Below are 17,827 nucleotides of genomic sequence, written 5' to 3'. Positions count from 1 at the left end.
CCCCAAATTCCTCTGTGGCTCTTGGAAGCTGCGTCAGTCAAGGCAAGGGGGGGGAGGGAGTCTGGGGGGCTCCAGCCGATCTTTCGGCTGCAATAGCCAGCTGCCCCTTTCTAATTTTAGAAGGGGTGTGCAAGAGTAGTATGGAGTGGAAAACTTTCCAAACCTCTCTCTTAAAGCTGCAATAACCAAGTTAGCTACGATGAGATGGTGGCTCTTTACTTTTAACTTACTATCTGTCTCCATTCACCGCTTGCAGTGCTTGGGCAGTGCTTGCTGCGCTTATCTCCGTCGCTTTGCAGTTTAGTGAGTAGCGCATCAAACTGGAGTGTGTTCAATTCTTCCTTTTCTCTCAGCCGTGGCTGTTTGCAGGTAAATGGTTTCTTTATTTCTAATCTTAGAGAATTTCACTAGATGATTGCATTTTCTGTAAGAATGTCCTTCTCTTTTTTCATGTGATGTTTGCCTGTCAGAGCTTTCCGCTCACTGGTAGGGAATCTTTGAAAAAGTCACGTAAAGTTTTATGATTAAGTTCCACTGACAGATACAGAGAATAAATAGAAGCCACATAGAAGCAAAACCAGTACACAAACATTGCCTTTTAATTTTGATTGACTGAAAACAAATGATTTTCATGTTTGAGAAAATTCTAATGTGATGCCTGGTTTGCCTGGAGATGAAAAGGAGGAGCATGAAACTAGATTAACCGCTTCCAAGCAGAAAAGAGAAACTATGTTTGAAAGCATAATTAGAGAGGTAGTGCATTACAAAAGTGCTGAGTAATTTAAATAGCCTGCCAATCCAGCAATATTAAGCAGTAAATTTAAACAAACACTAGGTGATGACAGGGAATGTAATAATTTAATTTGCCCTAGTCTGTGATCAGGGCTCCCATACACTGTAGTAATATTGTTTTCATTGACTGTCATCGTTGTTGTTATTACTATTTACAGTCTTCTCCTGCATTTGGGAGGAGTGGGTTTGCTCTTTGAGGACTCAGGAGGGAATTAGGCACTACTTACCATTTTTTCCCATTGGAGCTGTGCTCGTCTTTCGGTGTTCACGTATTTTTTTTCTTTTCCTTCGTCTGGCAAAACAAAATAGTTTTCAAAGGTTTAACCACTGACATCTCAAGCTTACCTCTTGTTTCAAAGGAGGTATGCTTACGCTGGAAAATATACTCTGTAATTAGCTTGTGTATGTAAAAGAGCCAAATTAACGTTAAATGGGTATCCTGTAATTGTGACATGATTAAGTTCTGCATTGCCTAAGTAATGGTCTCTCAGTGTTTAGGGTGTTTTTGTATGGTGTTCCCATATTGGAATAATTTATATGCAAAATGTTGACCATTCACAAAAGGAGAGGCTATGTAAAAATAGTTTAATCCTTTTTAGTTAAAAAAGGGAAAGAAAAAAAACCCCAAACCTCCAGTAGTTTTAGTGATCCCTTAGTGGTTGGGGTAGATAACTCTCCACCCCCGTGCTCCCCCAAGAAATTTGGCATCAATAGTCAAACAGTCATGCTAATGACTGAAAACCAGACTCTGATGAAGTTGTAGACAAGCCCTGAAGGAGACATTCCCAAAATAACTGTAGGAAGAATTTATTTTTTCCTATTCTAATGACTTTCCTTCTTCAGTGGAAGTAATTTTGTTATAGTTGGATAACATCTTAGACCTATTTTTGAAACGTGGGTTGTTTAAATGCATCTTTGGGGTGGAATCTGTGCAAAAGAAGATAGTATACTAACAAACTCTTCCGGGTTTATAATGACTGTTAAAAAGTGAAATTAAGCCAGTGGTACTCAGTCATCTCCGTGAAGTCTTGCAAATGCTGTTTATTTAAACTTAAATTTGGCAAGTGGGAGACTGTAATCAGAGCTGCTTTCATTTTGAAGAAAAAAAAAAATTATTTTTATAAAGATGACTTAGCTATGAATACAAATGACTCAAAAAATGGTGCCCTAGTTTCGACTGGAGCCGCTTCAGGAATGCCAGCATCAGCGTTGGCACTGCTCTGCAGCGGCGGTTTAATAAACATTGCGAAGTTCTGTTCTTGCATCAAAACCCAGAGCTCTGCCACAGCTCTTTATTTTTAAATGATTTGCATGTGGACTGAACCGGCAAGTCAAGCCTGCACACCTGTGGAGGGGTGGGGGAGCTTTGAGGAAAATACTGGAAAATGACATTTTTCTGAGGCTGAGGGAGGCTCTGGCGCCCAGAGAAGCCTGAGGGCTCGAACCTCCCCGGGCCTGTGAGGTGACAGGGACCCGGCCGCCCCTGCCCCGAGCCCGGGAGCTGACGGCGGCCGCCTCGCCCGGGGCCGGGCGCGTCGCTGCGTGGGCTTCCCGGGCACCATGAAAGGTGCGCTCGGCCGGCGCCGCCCTCAGCCCTTCCCGCCGCCCGGGGTACACCTGCAGCGCGCTGGGCGCCGCTCCTCACCTCAGCCCGGCCTCGGCTTCAGCAAGGTAGGCGGGCTGCGGGGCCGCTCGCGGAGGCGCCCCGGGGTGGGGGAGCCGCGCCGCCCCACTGCTCGGCTGCGGCCCGCTGAGGCGATGGGGCCACGCCGCACCCAACATGGCCGCCGCCGGGAGTGAGGAGAAGGCGGTGGGCAGGGGGGGAGCGGCGGGGCGCCGCCATGTTGGGAAGGTCGCCGGCGGGGCCGGTTCTCGCGAGACTTGGCCGGTCACTCCCGCCCTGCCCCGCGCCGCCGCTCTCACCGCCGCCGCCGCTCCGTGTCAGTCGCTGGCCGGTAATGGCGGCGGGCTGGCGCCGCTGAGGAGGCTGCGCGCCGGCGGGCAGCGGAGCCGAGCTCGGGGCGCCGCCAGTTCCCGCCACCCTTCCCTCTGTTTTTGCGGGATGTGCCGGGACCTGCCTCCGGGGCGGCGGGCGTCGATCGCCACCGTCGCCGCGACCAGGTGAGGAGGCGCCGGGAGCGGCCCGTGCCGCCGCCCCAGGCCGCGCTCGGCCCGGCGCCGCTGGCGGCTGCTGTCCCGCTGGGGACCGGGGCGCCGAACGAGGTGGAGCCGGGGCGGGGCCGCTCGCGGGGGCTTGGCGGGCCCGGCTGGCGGCCCGGAGTGCCGGCGACCGGGCGGTGCTGCCGGCTGTCACTTGGCTCGGCCTCTGCTGGTGCCGCCGCCGGGCTCCGACGTCCTCTGCTTTCCCCCTCTTATCCGTTAAGTCTCTCTCTTTCTAGTTTTGTTTTCTACTGCTTATTTTATCAGGGGGTAGCGGAGGAAGGGAGAGGGTAGGGGAGCTCTAGTTTCGCTGTTGTCTTTCGCCTTGTATGGGAAAACCGCCGAAACCGGGTTTTTTTCTGTGAAGCTGTGCTGTCTCCGGCTCGTTGTCCGCCTCCCGAGCCCGGGCGGGACGGGCAGAGCACGGCTGGTCCCCGCTCCCCTCGGGAACCGTCCCGTTGTACCGGCTCGGGCTTGTGACGGCGCCCCTGAGGTTTACACGCAGCTTGTGCCTGTGCCGTGGGCTGCCTGCCCCGGGACTTGGGGGGAGAGCTCCGGGGTCACTCGGTGTCTGCCCGCTGAGAGTGCTTCTTACATCCCCGGGTAACAGCTGCCCCAAGCGTTTTCTGCCTTCATTGGTGCCATTCATTGGGGCTGTTGTTAGCATAAAGCTTTTTATACTGGTATGACTGTGGCTTTTTTTCCTGTGGATGCAGTTTTCTGTCATATAATGCCTGCTGTTGATGTAGTTTTTCTGTAATAGTTTGTCTTTTTCTGTCTTTGGATATAAGCTGTAACTCGGCAGCCAAGAGTCTCCTGGCGCGTTGTGTACGTACGTGCATGTAGAGGTTTGTGTGTCAAATAGCTTCATTGAGTAGGTGAACACTCCGGTGTCTTGCACTTGAAAATTTATAACACGACCGGTCAGTTCTGTGTTTTTGTCATCTTAAACTACTACACAGGGCTACAGAGTGTACAGGCTTCAAAACCTGTTCAAGAGTCAACTGTGACCAGAAGCGTAGTACGTGTGCGGAGCTGTAGACGGCCGGGCGCTCGTTCGTTGATTTGCATGTGAGCTCGAAGCATTCTGTCAGACTGTCTGCATGGACAGGCTAAGTTCCGTGAACTGCTCGCTCTTTTGGATAGTTCTGGTTGCTACAACAGTTTCATTAGGTAATGCTTTAGATAATTAAATGCAACTGAGGGTGTGGCCACGCGAAGACTGTAAACTGTTGAAGGCTTCAGTTTCTGAGAGTGACGCTAGTTTAAACAAAGGTATGCTGCATCCACTAAATAGAGCAACTTAATTTATGAAGCAATGACACATTTCTACAAGGGGCCAGGGTACTGTGGAAATTATACTGCTGATTGGTGTAGATCTTCTGGTAGAAACTCTGGGCTAGGTGTGGTGGCAACTGAAAGAATATAACTTTAAAACTATAAAACATTTTGTTTGCATTAATTTGTTTCACTGAGCTGATGCATAGCTTAAGTTTGCCACTGTACCACTGGGAAGACTTTACAGATATAATAGTCCCGGTGTGGACGGTGTCTTTCATGTCTTGAAATAACGAATCAGCGATTTGTGCCACCATAGTAAAAACATCCCTTAAACGGATAAGAGTCTAATCTTGGAATTGTCTCCTCTTCTACTCTAAAGATTATTTGACTCAGGTAAAATGAACTTTCTGCACTTTTCTGAACTTTCTGAACTTTTTGCACCTCTCTACCAGATGCACTGCTTGTTTCTGCTAGAAAGTTATGTTGTATCAAACAGGCTTGTGCAGAAAGCCATTAATGTGATTAGTCTCATTGACTTAAGTGTGCCCAGATGAGGCAGTAGTCCTATTTATGTCTTTAAAATTAGATATACTGTTGAAATCAGGAGCGTTAGTGCACATAGTGCTAGATCTATTTCATAGTGCTGTATCCATGGCAGTTAGGTGAAGCTGCATGATGTACGGTGAGTGAGCATGATGTTTTGCTGATGCTTCTTTTCCCGCACTTTGACCAATTCTGGCATTGACCGTGTAACAACCTGGTTCAGTTTTGTAAACTGGTAGAAAACTAACCCAACAAAAAAAGAAAAAGTGAGTAATTTTCTGCTGGGTTAGTGAGTTGAACTGGCTTGTGACGCAGTCAGATGAGCACTGCATCTATCACAGAGGAGTGGCAAGATTGCTAGGGAAGGTAGGGAGGAATACGTGCAGTCCTTCATCACTGTCAAGTTGCTAAATCTATTCAACTCTACCTTAGAAATTTACATCAGGAGCGTGACTTTTTTTACCAGTACAGCAGCATTGTTCAAACTGTGCTACTGATGTACTTAAACTAATGTAATTCATGCTATTCAAGCAAATATGAGAACAAGTATAGTGGTATAATAATGGTAAGAGGAGGGGTTTGGTAGTTGAGTGCAGAGAGAAAACTTTCCCAGTACAGGTAATACGTTAGGCATGTGGCTGGATCAGAGTGTCTGAGTGTAAAATTTATCCATAGATGTAGTGCTTGGAAGACATATGTGTATCATTGTGCTAATGATATAATAGACTCTAATGGGCTACTCGATTGAGAATAAAATTACTTGTATGCGTAAGTCTGAAACCTTTGTCAATATACTGGAGAAAGAATAGAGCAAATAAATTAACTAATCAATTATACTAGGTCAATTGAAACTTACTGAACGCTAACAGAAATTCTAGCTTTGTAAGAACACTCCTCACAGAGGGCAGAATTTCACACTAAGTCCGATCCATGGCAAAGGAGTATAAAAGTTTAAATAACAGTTACATTTTTCTCTGATGTTTTCCAGTCATATTAACATGATGTGTTATGTTTGCTAATAGCAATTCCATTGGGTGGAATTGTCCTACTGAAACAGAAAAGTCTGGATTTAGGCTTTAGGCACTTAAAACTTTTAATGGGATTGAATTATTTAAATATGAGAAAATATTTTATTGCTGTTTTTAGCTAGTTCAAGAAGAAGCGTTCTCAGCAGGGTCTTAGTACCTGTCTTTGTAATGCCAGGTCACTTTTCAGCCTGTTGTGAAGTTGTGGGGGTTTTTTATGTCTCATGTTGTTATTGAGACGCTTTTCAGATACTACGTCTCAATGCAATTTCAGAGCAAAGGCATCAAACTTGAGAAAGTGACATTTGGAATATTTTCCCTTAAGTTTCCATGCATTTTATTCTGCTGTGAAAGAAAACAGTGATCGGTCTCCGGTTGACACAGCTGCAGGTGCAGTTGCTGCTCTGCTCTGCTCCTACGTCCTTGGTACTATTGAGCAGTTGAAAGCTGTTGTCTTAGCTTCTCAAAATTGGCCGGTCTGGTTCTTGTACTTGGCTGAGAGGATTGCCTGTAAGTTCTAAGAAGAATCCCTCACAGTGGAAGCGTTCCTTGTGAGATGAAGGGTAGTGAATGCTGGCCTTTTGAAGACAGGACTTGTTGAAAAATTTGAGCATATTCTGCTGAATAGAAATCTGCAAGAATTGAAATCTTCTAATCTGCAGAGATGGAACGAGTGAACTTTTGTTATGAGGACCAAGGAAACAAATGCAGGAGTATTTTATTTGTTCTTGAAACTAGGATATGTTGCTTATTTATTTTTCTGTCATAAATGCAAAGATCTTTGAAGTCAAAGAAAATACAGAACTTCTGAATGGATAGGCAAACCCTCGTGTGCATCTCCTTAATAAATGGATGCATTCTCTGTGGCTTTGTACTCTGATTTCTTCATGAACAATGAATCAAGTTACGCTAGCTGTCACAACATCCATTTCAATAGATTTCCTCAGAGTACCTCCTAGCATGTGATGCAGCAGAGCAAGACATTGAATGCATTTTACTTTTAATAAAACCACTAATCCATTTTTTAGTACCAGTTGGGGTGGGGTTTTTTTCATCATTTTTACATCGCTTGTCATGAAGCAGGGACACTTCTGCAAGTTGCCATGTCTTCTAATAGCAGAAGTGGGTTGTAAATGTCCATCCTCAGTGTATAGTTGGAGAGAATCAGATTCGGTAATGTTTCATTTATAGAAAAATCTTCACTATAGTTTGGGTGCAATTTTAGTAGCTGACTGATGCTGGTGATTTAATCTTAGAGCTCATGAAACATACTCGTATTTTTCTACTGTATTTTCTGACATCTGATGGATGTATGACTGTTGATGTCATTTATTTTCCTGGTTAACAGGAACATGGACTTGGTATTAAAGGGGATCAGGCCCTTGTAGTAGACATCACAGTAAGATGTGAGAGTAAATCCACATCTTTGGCAGATGCAGCAGCAGAGCAAGTACAGAAATACCAACGTCTTAAAGATCAAGTTCAAGAACTGACGAATGCAACTAATATTCAATTCATGGGATTTCCTTTGGGAGCACGTAGGAAGTGGTATCAAGGCACTCTATTTGTTTTACTTTTGAAGGTTTTTTTGGTTTTAATTACTGTTTTCCAAAGTCATAATGATTAGAATGTGAGTTCTTCTGGTATATTTACTGTTTGCATTACAAGACAAAATACTGAATATTATCTAAAATTTTACTCATTCAGAGCAGCTAACATTCACAAACTCCTTGGGCATTACTGGTGTTTGTTACTTCCAGCTTTTTCTTGCATCAGCTTTACACAATTGTGTCCATTGTCATTACATACAGCCTCACTTGTGGGGTGCAGTGCAATCTGGACCAGTAAAATATTTCGAAGTCAAATAGTATTCGCAGCCAGTCAGATTAAATACCAGCAAAACTACCTATAACGGCACTCTGAATAGTTTGAACCCATTGACTCTTTAGCTCAGCACCACTTAAAAATCACGAGAAGAAAAATCTCCAGTGTTGTAGGAGAAATAATTTTGGAGGAGCAAAGCAGAGATTACAGACTTGAGGTAATGTGGTGGAGAAGTGTTAAGATGCTGTGAAGCATTGTGCAATTGGAGTTGTACTTGGATTTTGAATATTAACTTCCTTTCAGAACCTTTGCCCTTGAAATACATTGCATTTCTATTTTGAAGGCTTATTCTATAAATGAGCATTGAAAGAAGGTGGGGGGAGGACCCGTGTGATTCTGCAGAGTCAGCTAAAGATTTTGGAGATGTGGTGCTTTTTTGACAAAAAAAAAAGTCATGCATTTGTTTGTTGGACTGGAACGTGTCCTGAGGAGGTCAGTAAATCACCTGCATCTAATTGCTTTGAGAGACAGTTTTCTCAAAATACATTGAGGCCAAAAACCCCAAAGTATGTTACTTTTGTATCAAAAAACATTTTAAAAGCCCATAAACATAACAAAAAAAAATAATCTTAGAACAATGTATTATGGATATTTTTAGCTCTCATTTAAATGGGATAATGCCACATGGTAAAAGCTCAGATTCCAGAAAAATGAGTACGTAAAGGTATTTGTATTCCAGACTCAAGCGTATCATCATAAATTGTATTCGGTGGTATTTGAGGAGACATGGAAAGTGTTTCTGTCGTCTTTAAATAGAAATTCCATCACTTTCAGTGGGCTGGCTCAGAAAAATAGTTTGCTTGACTAGATCTGATTGTGTCTGTCCACCTGTGTTTGTCTGTTATTGCCAGTACTGCAGAACCGGAGCTGCACAGCCAGGAGCTCCAGACGGTCTTCAGGCTTCGGAAGTCAACTTTCAATTATTTGTACATGAAAACCTAAAATATTTTTGTAAACAGGAAAAATCATCCCTAAAACCTTTAGTTTGTTTCTGTGTCCATTTCCCCCATGGACAAGTTGCTTTGAGCGAGGTGTGGGTGCAGTGGGACACACTGGATCAGGGCGTATAGACCCCAGTGGTAAGAAGGTGGTAATGGGAATGGTTCTCATTTTCCCCAGTCCCACTTGCTCTCCTTGAGGTAAAGGCAATAGCAGCTTCAAGCATTTGCTCTTGGGGAACAACTGTAGATTATGATACGTGACAGCAGGACAGACTGTTCCTCAATGGTTCCATTCCTTCTCATTCTGCTTGCATGGAGCTTGTAGCTTATGGTACGACATAGCTAAAACTAATAAAGCAAAGAGACTGAAAAAGCTACTTTTAGACCTTACCAGATTCCCAGTCCACTTTGCTTTACCACGTAATCCCATTGGCTTGCCACCTGAATAAGGCAAGAGAGACCAAGACATAAAGAAAGGATAAGGTGGCTTCTTTTATTGGCACTGCTGCCTTATTGTAGCTTAAACTGTGTGGAGTGCTGGCCTCGTGCACCGTATACCCAGTTTGTAGCAAACCCTGCCACTTTGGGGATTAAACATTTAAAAATATCCCTTAGAAGGCAATATTAATAATTTGTTTCTTTCCCTACTCTTAGCAAAGCTTCATCTTTTCTTTTGTGGTATCCCTTTCATGTGTTTTTATAAGAAACAGAGTCTTGAGGAATACTGTTCCCTATGCATACAGGGTTTTTTTTTTTGCATAACCACTAAATAACAGTGGGTGATCTCTTGCTCATATTCTCTGCCTTCTCTGAATCCGTATGATTCAGTTTCCTCTCCTGTTTCCTTGTTTCAGTGCCATGACTTCTGAGTTTCCTCTTTCCTTTTCTTACTGAGGTTGTGCCACTAAGAAAAAAATCATACTGAGGATACTTGGAAAAACTTTACAATTGGACCAATATACCAGTTTTGTTTCTTCCTTTTTGCCACTCTATGCCAGTTCTTCAAAAGTTCATTCCATTTATCTCTCCTTCCTGTCTTTTTCCATTCTCTTTCTTCTTATATTCTGCTTCTCTCACCACTTTTCTTTTGCTTTTTACCAGCCCTGTTTTTCATCTCTTCACATTTTTGTGTACCTTTGCTAAGCACGTTTTACTTTCATATCTCCCATTCCTTTTAAAAAGCTGTCCTCTTAACTATGTTGACTTGTTATTTGGTTGTCTGTTGTACTTTTTAATGCCATCCTTGGTAGGTTTGGTAGTAAATGTAGTCCTGGTTTCTCATCTTTTTTATTTGGCAGTGGTTTTCTCTTTGTTTCCGTTCCCTCCTTTCTGGTGTCTGCTCATGCACTTTCCGATCTGTCAGTCCTTTTCGGTGTCTTCCCGTAGGAACAGTGTTTGTGGAAGAGTGTGCGTGGGGTGTGCGTCCCGGTTTCTTCCAGGAGTTTGGGGTATATCCTTTTCCTGAGGACTTAGGTCCTCATCTGCAGCGGTTCTGCTGTGCCTTCTTTCATGCACTTTTTTTTTCTTGTCGTGGACAAATGAGTAGAGAATGAGATGGACATTTCATGCGGGATTGGAATGTCGGAACAGAATGGTGTTTGTATCTTAACCATTCACCCAAGACAAGACTTGGCAAACCAGCCTGTAATGAACCTGTGTAGGATGTCTGTGTCTACTAGTGAACAACCAAATAACCAGGAGATCAGTTCTGCTGATTCCACAGGCTTCTACCTTTTTTCAACAAACCTTTGAGATCCTCATAGCCTCATCCAATCTGCAGATAATCTTTTGCCATCACTGCTGTCCCCACAGAAGTTCTTTGGCATCTCATCTGTTGAGCTGGTTTTTGTGTGTGTGTGTCCCTTCCTTTAAGCTCTCTATTAAATAGTGATGGATCGTTTAGTTTAGCAAAAAAAAAAAAAAATATTCTGAAGCTCTCATTTCAGAGTGTAATTTTTACAATGCATTTAATCTTCTTAAAGTTATTCATGCAACATTGAGACTTTTGTGTTGATGTAAAATACATTTTCAAATATAAACTCCCTTTTCATAAATTTTAAGTATAGTATTATTTTTTTAGTAAATATTAATTTCACTGTATTTTAGTGTTTAACTGGTCCACCACCCCACATGGAAATCCTATAAATAGACATGGCAACTGTGTCTTGATTTATTTCTTTTTTCTCCCCCACCCCTTAGCTGTACTCTTTATACCGTTAAGGTGTCTTCTCTGTCTTCTTGCAGAGACAGGGTATTGAATTATACAAGTACTTGGTTTTTTGTAGGGTGCTGCTTATTCATGGAAGCTATAGCAATTGAAAGAAGTTATTTTAGTGATCTGTAGGAACGCAAAGGTTGGTGGGAATCAATGCCATTTGTAGCTAGGTTTTGAAAAGCTGTAAATTTCTCCCACCCTTCCAAAGGGGACATCTAAAACCCAAACCCTTACAGTTATGAAGATTATGTCGCAACTGAAAGCTACTGCAGTGTTGCCTTCCTGAAACTGTAGACAGCTCCAGAATGCTCAGTTCTTCTTACATGTCCTTTTTTCAGACAGCAGCGACCCGAGTTAAGCAAAACTGCTGGATGCATCTCAGCTGGCTGCACCGAAGCCAGTGAGAGTCATATTGTACGCTTGGAGTTGGCACTGCAGGTATTTGTTGGGAGAGATACAGCAGGATGCTTTGTGATTACTTCCCAGCTTGCACAAAAAGGAGGAGAGGTTGAGTGGCCTTTTATAGAGGGGCATCGTGTGTGTGTGTGTGTGTGTGTATATATGTACGCACACCCACCCACCAAGGCATTGAGACAGAGTTACTGACCATGAGGGGTCATCAGCATCATCTGTGAGTTATCAGTAGAAGTAAGGTGCTCTCAAAAGTGTGCTCACTGTTTGTCTGATTTGTGTTCTGTTCAGCTCAGGTAAAGGACTGGCAGCGTCTACTTGAGTGTCAGGATGAAAGGTATAACAAGCAATGTCAAACTTTTTTAATTAATCTGGTACTCTTCGTAGAGAGTTACAGAATACATAGAGTATATTACAATACTACATTCACAGGGCATCATAAAATAAACTATATAGATTTGTGTGTGTATAATAAGAAGAACAATTCTAGTCCCTAAGTTCTCCTCTCCATCGTAGTAATCCTAATGATAAGAATAAATGCCACTCTTCTTTGTAACAAAGTCCACTCTTCTTTGTAACAAAGAAGAACAAAAGCAAACCCCTCTTTATCCACAGAATTACATGGTTTCTGAAAAACTGCAAGCTGTAAACATGTTTGTGATTTGGTGCTGATCTTCTCATCTTGTTCATGATATGAGTTTGAAATCATCATATGAGGTGAACATTCATTATAGTGATCAAGATTATGTTCTCTTTAGCATAAGATACATTTGTTCTTACTTTATACCTCTGAGGTTCTTACATGGCTGGTTTTTTTGTAGATAAATTGACACGATGTGGAGCAACAAGTCAAATGAAGTGCCTCTACAAAAGCCGAGGCATAACCAAAACAAGGATTCTGCCAGAGGTATGGATTTTCTGTTTTATTGCCTTGTTTTGAAAGATGTTTTATCATGAGTTGTTTGAAACTTTGGAGAGTTTTTATAGAAAGTATTCTCCTACCTCAATATGGAAGCTAAGACCACGTGTTATATGGCTTCCTTTTTGCAGAGATAGCAGTTTCATACTCTGATCTGCAGAGTATTTGCTGATCTGCATTAGGAATTGCCAGCCTATGATATGGTTGCCAAGATGGCACAGAGACAGGTTATTTTTTTTTTGAGTGCTGTAGAGGAGGAGCAGGGCAGGACCCGAAATTAGGAACTGCGGGCTCTTGAAAGAAGTGAAGAAGAGCCTGAGAGGCGGTTGCTCCTGACTTTTGCTCCGTTCCAAGGTGGTGAAGAGCTAAAGACACTCGAATAGCAGCAGTACATCACTGCTAAGATGACTGGCAGCACTCTTGTCTCCCTGAACTGGAGAAATCCTGTTAGCTTTTTACTGCCATCACTACTGTGTAATTTAGGAAAGGAGGGGGCAAACAAAAAAATTACGGTACATCCCTGAGAGGAAGAAAGCTCTAGTCCGTAAAGCAGCTGAGTCGCATGTTAAGTCTGTGGTTCAAGATCAGTCTTATGATCGCCACTATGACAAAACTGGGCTCCAGAAGTTATTTTGAAAGTAGAGAGAGATTATTGTTATTTTATTTGTAAGAGGACATTATTGCTGATTGTTTCCTGCAATATGTTCGGTTTCTTTTAAAAATACATACCTTGTGAAACTGAGGTGTTCTGTAGACATGAAGCACCATCTCTCTAAGTCAAAGCAAAGTCGTTTCTATGCTACTTCCTTAACCCTCTTCCTTTGTGTTGCTGCGTCTGTGTTAGTTATTAGAAAACGTTAGTTAGTTATTAGAAATTAGTTATTAGAAAATGTTAGTTATTTTTAAGCTTTCTAATATTACTACTCTTCATGGTTCTGACACACATGAAGTTTTGGATGTTGCATTGTGTAAACAATTAGACTAGAAGAAAACCATTAGAAACTAAAAGAAGAGGGGAACTAAGGAAGTAAATATTTTTAGAGGAAAATACTACTACATCCTACTGAGCTGGATTGCGTATAGAGCACGTGCTATCTGTTGAGATCAAAAGGCTGAAGTTAATTAGTGCCTCCTGCTTGTCACTTCTGTTTTATTTGTAGGCTGTACAGTTCAAGAAGATCACTATTCAAAATTCACGTGTTCAAAGCTTGGTTTTTGAGTACAGTCTTTCAATGACCATGTATTCATGCTTAGTGTACTGAAGAAGAAAATGGAAGGGGAAAAAAAAAAAAGAAGTTGAACTATAATGTAATAGAAACATGAAAGATACTTGTGTCGGGGTAGAGAAACAGCTTTACTTTGTCTTCTAAAGATCTTCTATAATATGTGGTAGACTTGATTTCAAGTGTAATAATGCATTCAACCTAACTTAGTGATCTCATTAAATTTTATATTAAATATTTTATTGCTCTGTTAATATGAGTCTTGACTGATAACAGCCTCTTATAGAGGAGATTCACAGGCTGGAACTGAGTCATTAAAAGAACTTGATTAGTGAATCCATGAACATTGTTTTGTAGCAATATTTTATTTCATTGTTTTCCATGTACTAATGAGAAATTTATGTCTTTGTTTCTGCCCTGTAAGATCTAACTGCAGCATGGGCTACTTTTTCTCAGACTAAGGCTGCTGTAAGTATGGATTTTGTTTCATTTCTTTTTTTGTTATTCCTTTTCAAATCAGTTAATAGCTACAAAAGCTTTAACCAAAGTATTATTTTGCTCAGTAATTGTCTGTTAAATAAATTGAAAGTAGGGCAAGCAGTTGGAGTATGTGCATGTTGAACATTGTTGTATCTTGGAAAAAGTTTTCCACATATAGTAGAAGAAATTTTTGCCACAGCAAACTTAATCTTGAGTATAGTAATATCTGCTAAGTCTTGAGTCTAATATTACCTTTCTATTTAAGAAAGTGGTGACTTCTCATTTTTCTGATAACTTGAAAAAAATAGCTTTCCCCTGTTTACACAAACCAGTCAGAAACTGGGACAACACTAGTGTATTTTGTAATTTTCCATCTTTGAGCATTGGAATTGTTGTCTTTCTGTGGGAACTTAGGTGCTTAAAACATGACACTAGTTTCTAAAACCTGGCTTCAGTTTGGGTTTTCAGGGAATTCATCTTTTTCCCGTAGCCTTTTCACTTTTTTTTTTTTAATAGCTGAGCATCAGTGTGGGTTTTTAGATGTGGCATCTTGTATCATGCTCCATTTTGAAAAGAGTATTATAGAATTTATTCCAAGTGGAATTAATATTTCATTCCGGCCAAGCATTAAGACTCTGAATGGCATGTTGTTATTAATTTTTTCACAACAGCCTACTTAGGGAAACAAAACTATGCAACAAAACCTAATTTAGATACTATTTTTAAACAATACTTCATAATATGACATAGTTTCTGGCCATAAGGCTATACAGTTTTGCAACATCAGCCTTGTGAAATTGTTGTTGCCTGCAGTTCTGTAATTATGAAAATGAGGAAAAATTTGTTAGGGGAAAAAACCGTAGCTTAAAAATTGAAAACAGTATTCTAATTTGCGTTATCTTCAAATTCTAGCTACGTCATATAGAGAACAAATTGGAAATAGCTCCCACCAGCACGGCTGTATTCGATTCCGTCATGGATGCCAAGAAGCCCTCTGCTAGCGCTAGCAGGAAGATAAGCAGAAAGGGTATGTATTATTGAGTACACAGCATGGAAGGCAGAGTAAAGCCACTGCCTTCGGGGAAAACTCGATTTCTCCTCCCTGCTCCCAAGTTGTCTACTGCTAATGATCTTTATTTGTAAAACTCTAATTGCCCAGGAGAAACTAATGTTTTCTTCCCTTAGCTTAGGAAGGAAAGTGTGCTATCGTAGTCACTTGGTTAGAGGGAGTGACACAACTTTCCCCACGCTGTGAGCGAGCAGTGCTTTATCCCATTCTGCTACCATGGTCTTGTGGGGGTTTTGGATAACAATTGTGTGTGCTTATGTTTATGCTGGACTAGCTGTTTCTGTTTTTTAATATTTATCAACTGTTATACTCCGATAGAATGCTAAATCTGCTGCATCCTTTATTTCATTTAAGGAGATCGTTTGCTCATAAGAAATAAGCCCTCCTTTTAAATACTATTTAGAGCATTCTAGTAGTGAGCCACTGGAGAAGAACAGCCAGATCGACCTCTAGTGGCAACACAGTCATCTTACACAGATTTAATTATAATTAATGTTTAAGAATTATTCTCTCTTTAAATAAAATAATTGTTTCAAGTGCTTACCACCTTGCTTCTAGTTGTTGAAATCAGCTTGTTGAAAAAGAGAGGCAGTACTATAAATGCTATTTTGGAATGCTGCTCGAACCCAAGAAAAACTGTGTTCTTAATTGTTAAGCCCCAAGAGCTTTCTCTTTCTGGAGAGATAGGTACATAGAGGATTCTTTGGTTTCTGCTTCAGCTTCCCGGTCCTCCAGCCAAACTAAAGCAAGCAAGGAGAAGTCCTCACGTAGCCCTCTTCGAGCGACCACTCTTGAAAGCAATGTGAAAAAAAGCAATCGTGTGGAATTTCGTGAACCATTGGCTTCATACAGGTTAGTGCTGGGACAGCTGACTTAGAGAAAAAATATGCTAAGGTCGGAATTAAGCTCATAGTGAGGTTTTGGGCGACTCCTCAAAAACTGATTTGCTTCCTCACCCACCCACATGAGCAGCACACGGTGTTGGGCAAAAGGGTCTCCCTTTTTCAAAAATGTTACAAATTTATTTTTTGTTCAGTGAATGTGAGTTTAAAGTCAAATGTATTGAAATGGGGCCAGATCACATCAGGTTGATGTGGCTGTGGCCTCAGTTGCCTGACAGGTTTGATAGCTATTTAGTTAGGACCAAAAAGAGTATTTCCTCATGCCTTTTCAGCTTTGTTTCATTAGTTCGTCAGCACATGTTCCCAAATGTATTACCATAAGACAGTGTAGAGCAAGAACACCTAGTACTAAAAATGCATTAAGGTTTTTGTCTGTGTGAGAAACCCAAATGAGACCAGCTGTTTCAAGACGAAAAAGTGACACAGAATATTGCAGGCTATAGAACATGGTGGGGTGTGAAGAATGAAGGAAAATATGGAAAGCCTGTTTTTCCTAGCCTGCATAAAGTACTGCAGTGAATATCTGATATAGCTTTCAAAAGCTTTCAGAAAGAAAGAGAAGCTGCAGCAGAAATAAACTAGTTATAACTTGCTGCAGTATCAGCGCCTAGAAGACTTTTAACTTTTAACTTCTTCAATCCCTTGTGTTTTATAAGCAGTGTGTGTTCTTTGCACAGGCACCCCTGATGAATAGCTTGGGTGGGTTGGTAATAGTTTTTTATTGGATTCTAATACATACTTTGCATTTTTTTTCTAAATGTTCTCCAGCGAAGTCAAATTGCTGTTAACTGATTAGAGTGGAATTGGGACAGTGGTATTTTCTTTTAATTCTACCACATCTCTATTAATAATTCTTATCCTAACATCTAAGTTTTGGTCTCCTTTTCCACTTCATGTGTCAGCTGTGAGGTTCTTCTTCCTCGTTGCATGGGAGGTTGATTTGGATCAGTTGTGTAATCTTGGGCCAGTTTTGTTCATTGAACAGCTCTGTTGTCTACCCTATCTGGAATAACTTATCGGTTGTTTGTTTTAAAAACATGTAGTAAATTTAACAGACTTCTGGGAAAAGAAGAAGAACAGAGCAGCTAGACTCGTGCTATTATATCCAATTGAAAAGAATAGCTTTCTTGAAAGGAGGACGACTGTGTGGCATTGGGGAGATTAATTTGGGGATTAACATCAGAACTGCTACGTTAACATGTTACTTCCTCTCTGAGAACAGCCTGTAGTCAATGCTTAAAGCATTCATAGGGAAAACAAAACCAGAATAATGGGTAGAACAATCTGTGTGTATATTTACATACACTTTTGGTGTAATTCTGTGCAATTAAACCACTCAACTTTTATGTTGATTGGTAATGATTACTAGAGTATATAACATGAGTGTGCTACTAGAGAAAGAGAGGTAGATAATTTCACAGGTACAGTGTTACGACCTGGCTTAAATGACTTCTTTAAACATACTTGCTGAAGAAGCAAGCCAGGTAGCTTAGGTGCCGGATTTTCACATCTTCAGCCCCTCATTGGTAAAAATATTAAATACATTTTTGTCCTAACAATGTATGTACCATAAACCTATTCAGATATAGAGTCTGTTTTTTCTGGGAAAAAATGCTGAGAGATCCTTAGTTTGTTGAATTCCTAAGCTCTCAGTAAACTTTACATTTGTTGTGACACAACCAGTTCACTCTGAAGTTCTTGTCAGGGGCTTGCCTTTTTAATACTCCAATACAGGGCAGGGGGTTTTGGTGCAATGTATTTGTTTTCTCAGCTCATGAATGTGCTGTTGAGGAGCTGTGCATGTGTACATTGCTTTGTTTTAGAGAACATATGTTAATTATGCTTCTCAAGTTTTACACTTGCCTTTTATTTAAAACCTTTTTAAATTGAAGGGTGACTTTACTGCTTGCTGATTTTCTACATGTCCTGATTTCAGCTTTTCAACTTTATATGTAGTCCTGTTCAGACAGAGAGTACAGAAA

At 41.2% G+C, this 17,827-nt stretch overlaps 1 protein-coding gene across 13 annotated transcripts in view; it reads left to right on the top strand.

Annotated features, from left to right (window-relative positions):
- The first annotated feature begins 2,721 nt into the window (after positions 1–2,721).
- CEP350 (centrosomal protein 350) overlaps positions 2,722–17,827 on the top strand; it is a 75,848-nt gene continuing 60,742 nt past the window's right edge. For 8 of the 13 annotated variants that reach the window (XM_075760377.1, XM_075760372.1, XM_075760380.1 and 5 more), the window contains exons 1-5: positions 2,728–2,913; positions 12,074–12,159; positions 13,819–13,862; positions 14,787–14,901; positions 15,663–15,795. In XM_075760377.1, the coding sequence (XP_075616492.1) occupies positions 12,087–12,159; positions 13,819–13,862; positions 14,787–14,901; positions 15,663–15,795 (365 nt within the window). In that variant the 5' untranslated portion in view covers positions 2,728–2,913; positions 12,074–12,086. Of the gene's footprint in view, positions 2,914–11,867; positions 11,970–12,073; positions 12,160–13,818; positions 13,863–14,786; positions 14,902–15,662; positions 15,796–17,827 lie in introns of all 13 variants that reach the window. The other 5 variants (XM_075760379.1, XM_075760373.1, XM_075760381.1 and 2 more) reach the window with 3 other exon arrangements.

This window comes from Balearica regulorum, chromosome 8, assembly GCF_011004875.1.
Source record: "Balearica regulorum gibbericeps isolate bBalReg1 chromosome 8, bBalReg1.pri, whole genome shotgun sequence".
Taxonomy (NCBI): domain Eukaryota; kingdom Metazoa; phylum Chordata; class Aves; order Gruiformes; family Gruidae; genus Balearica; species Balearica regulorum.
This window is presented reverse-complemented; position numbering and strand designations above follow the sequence as displayed.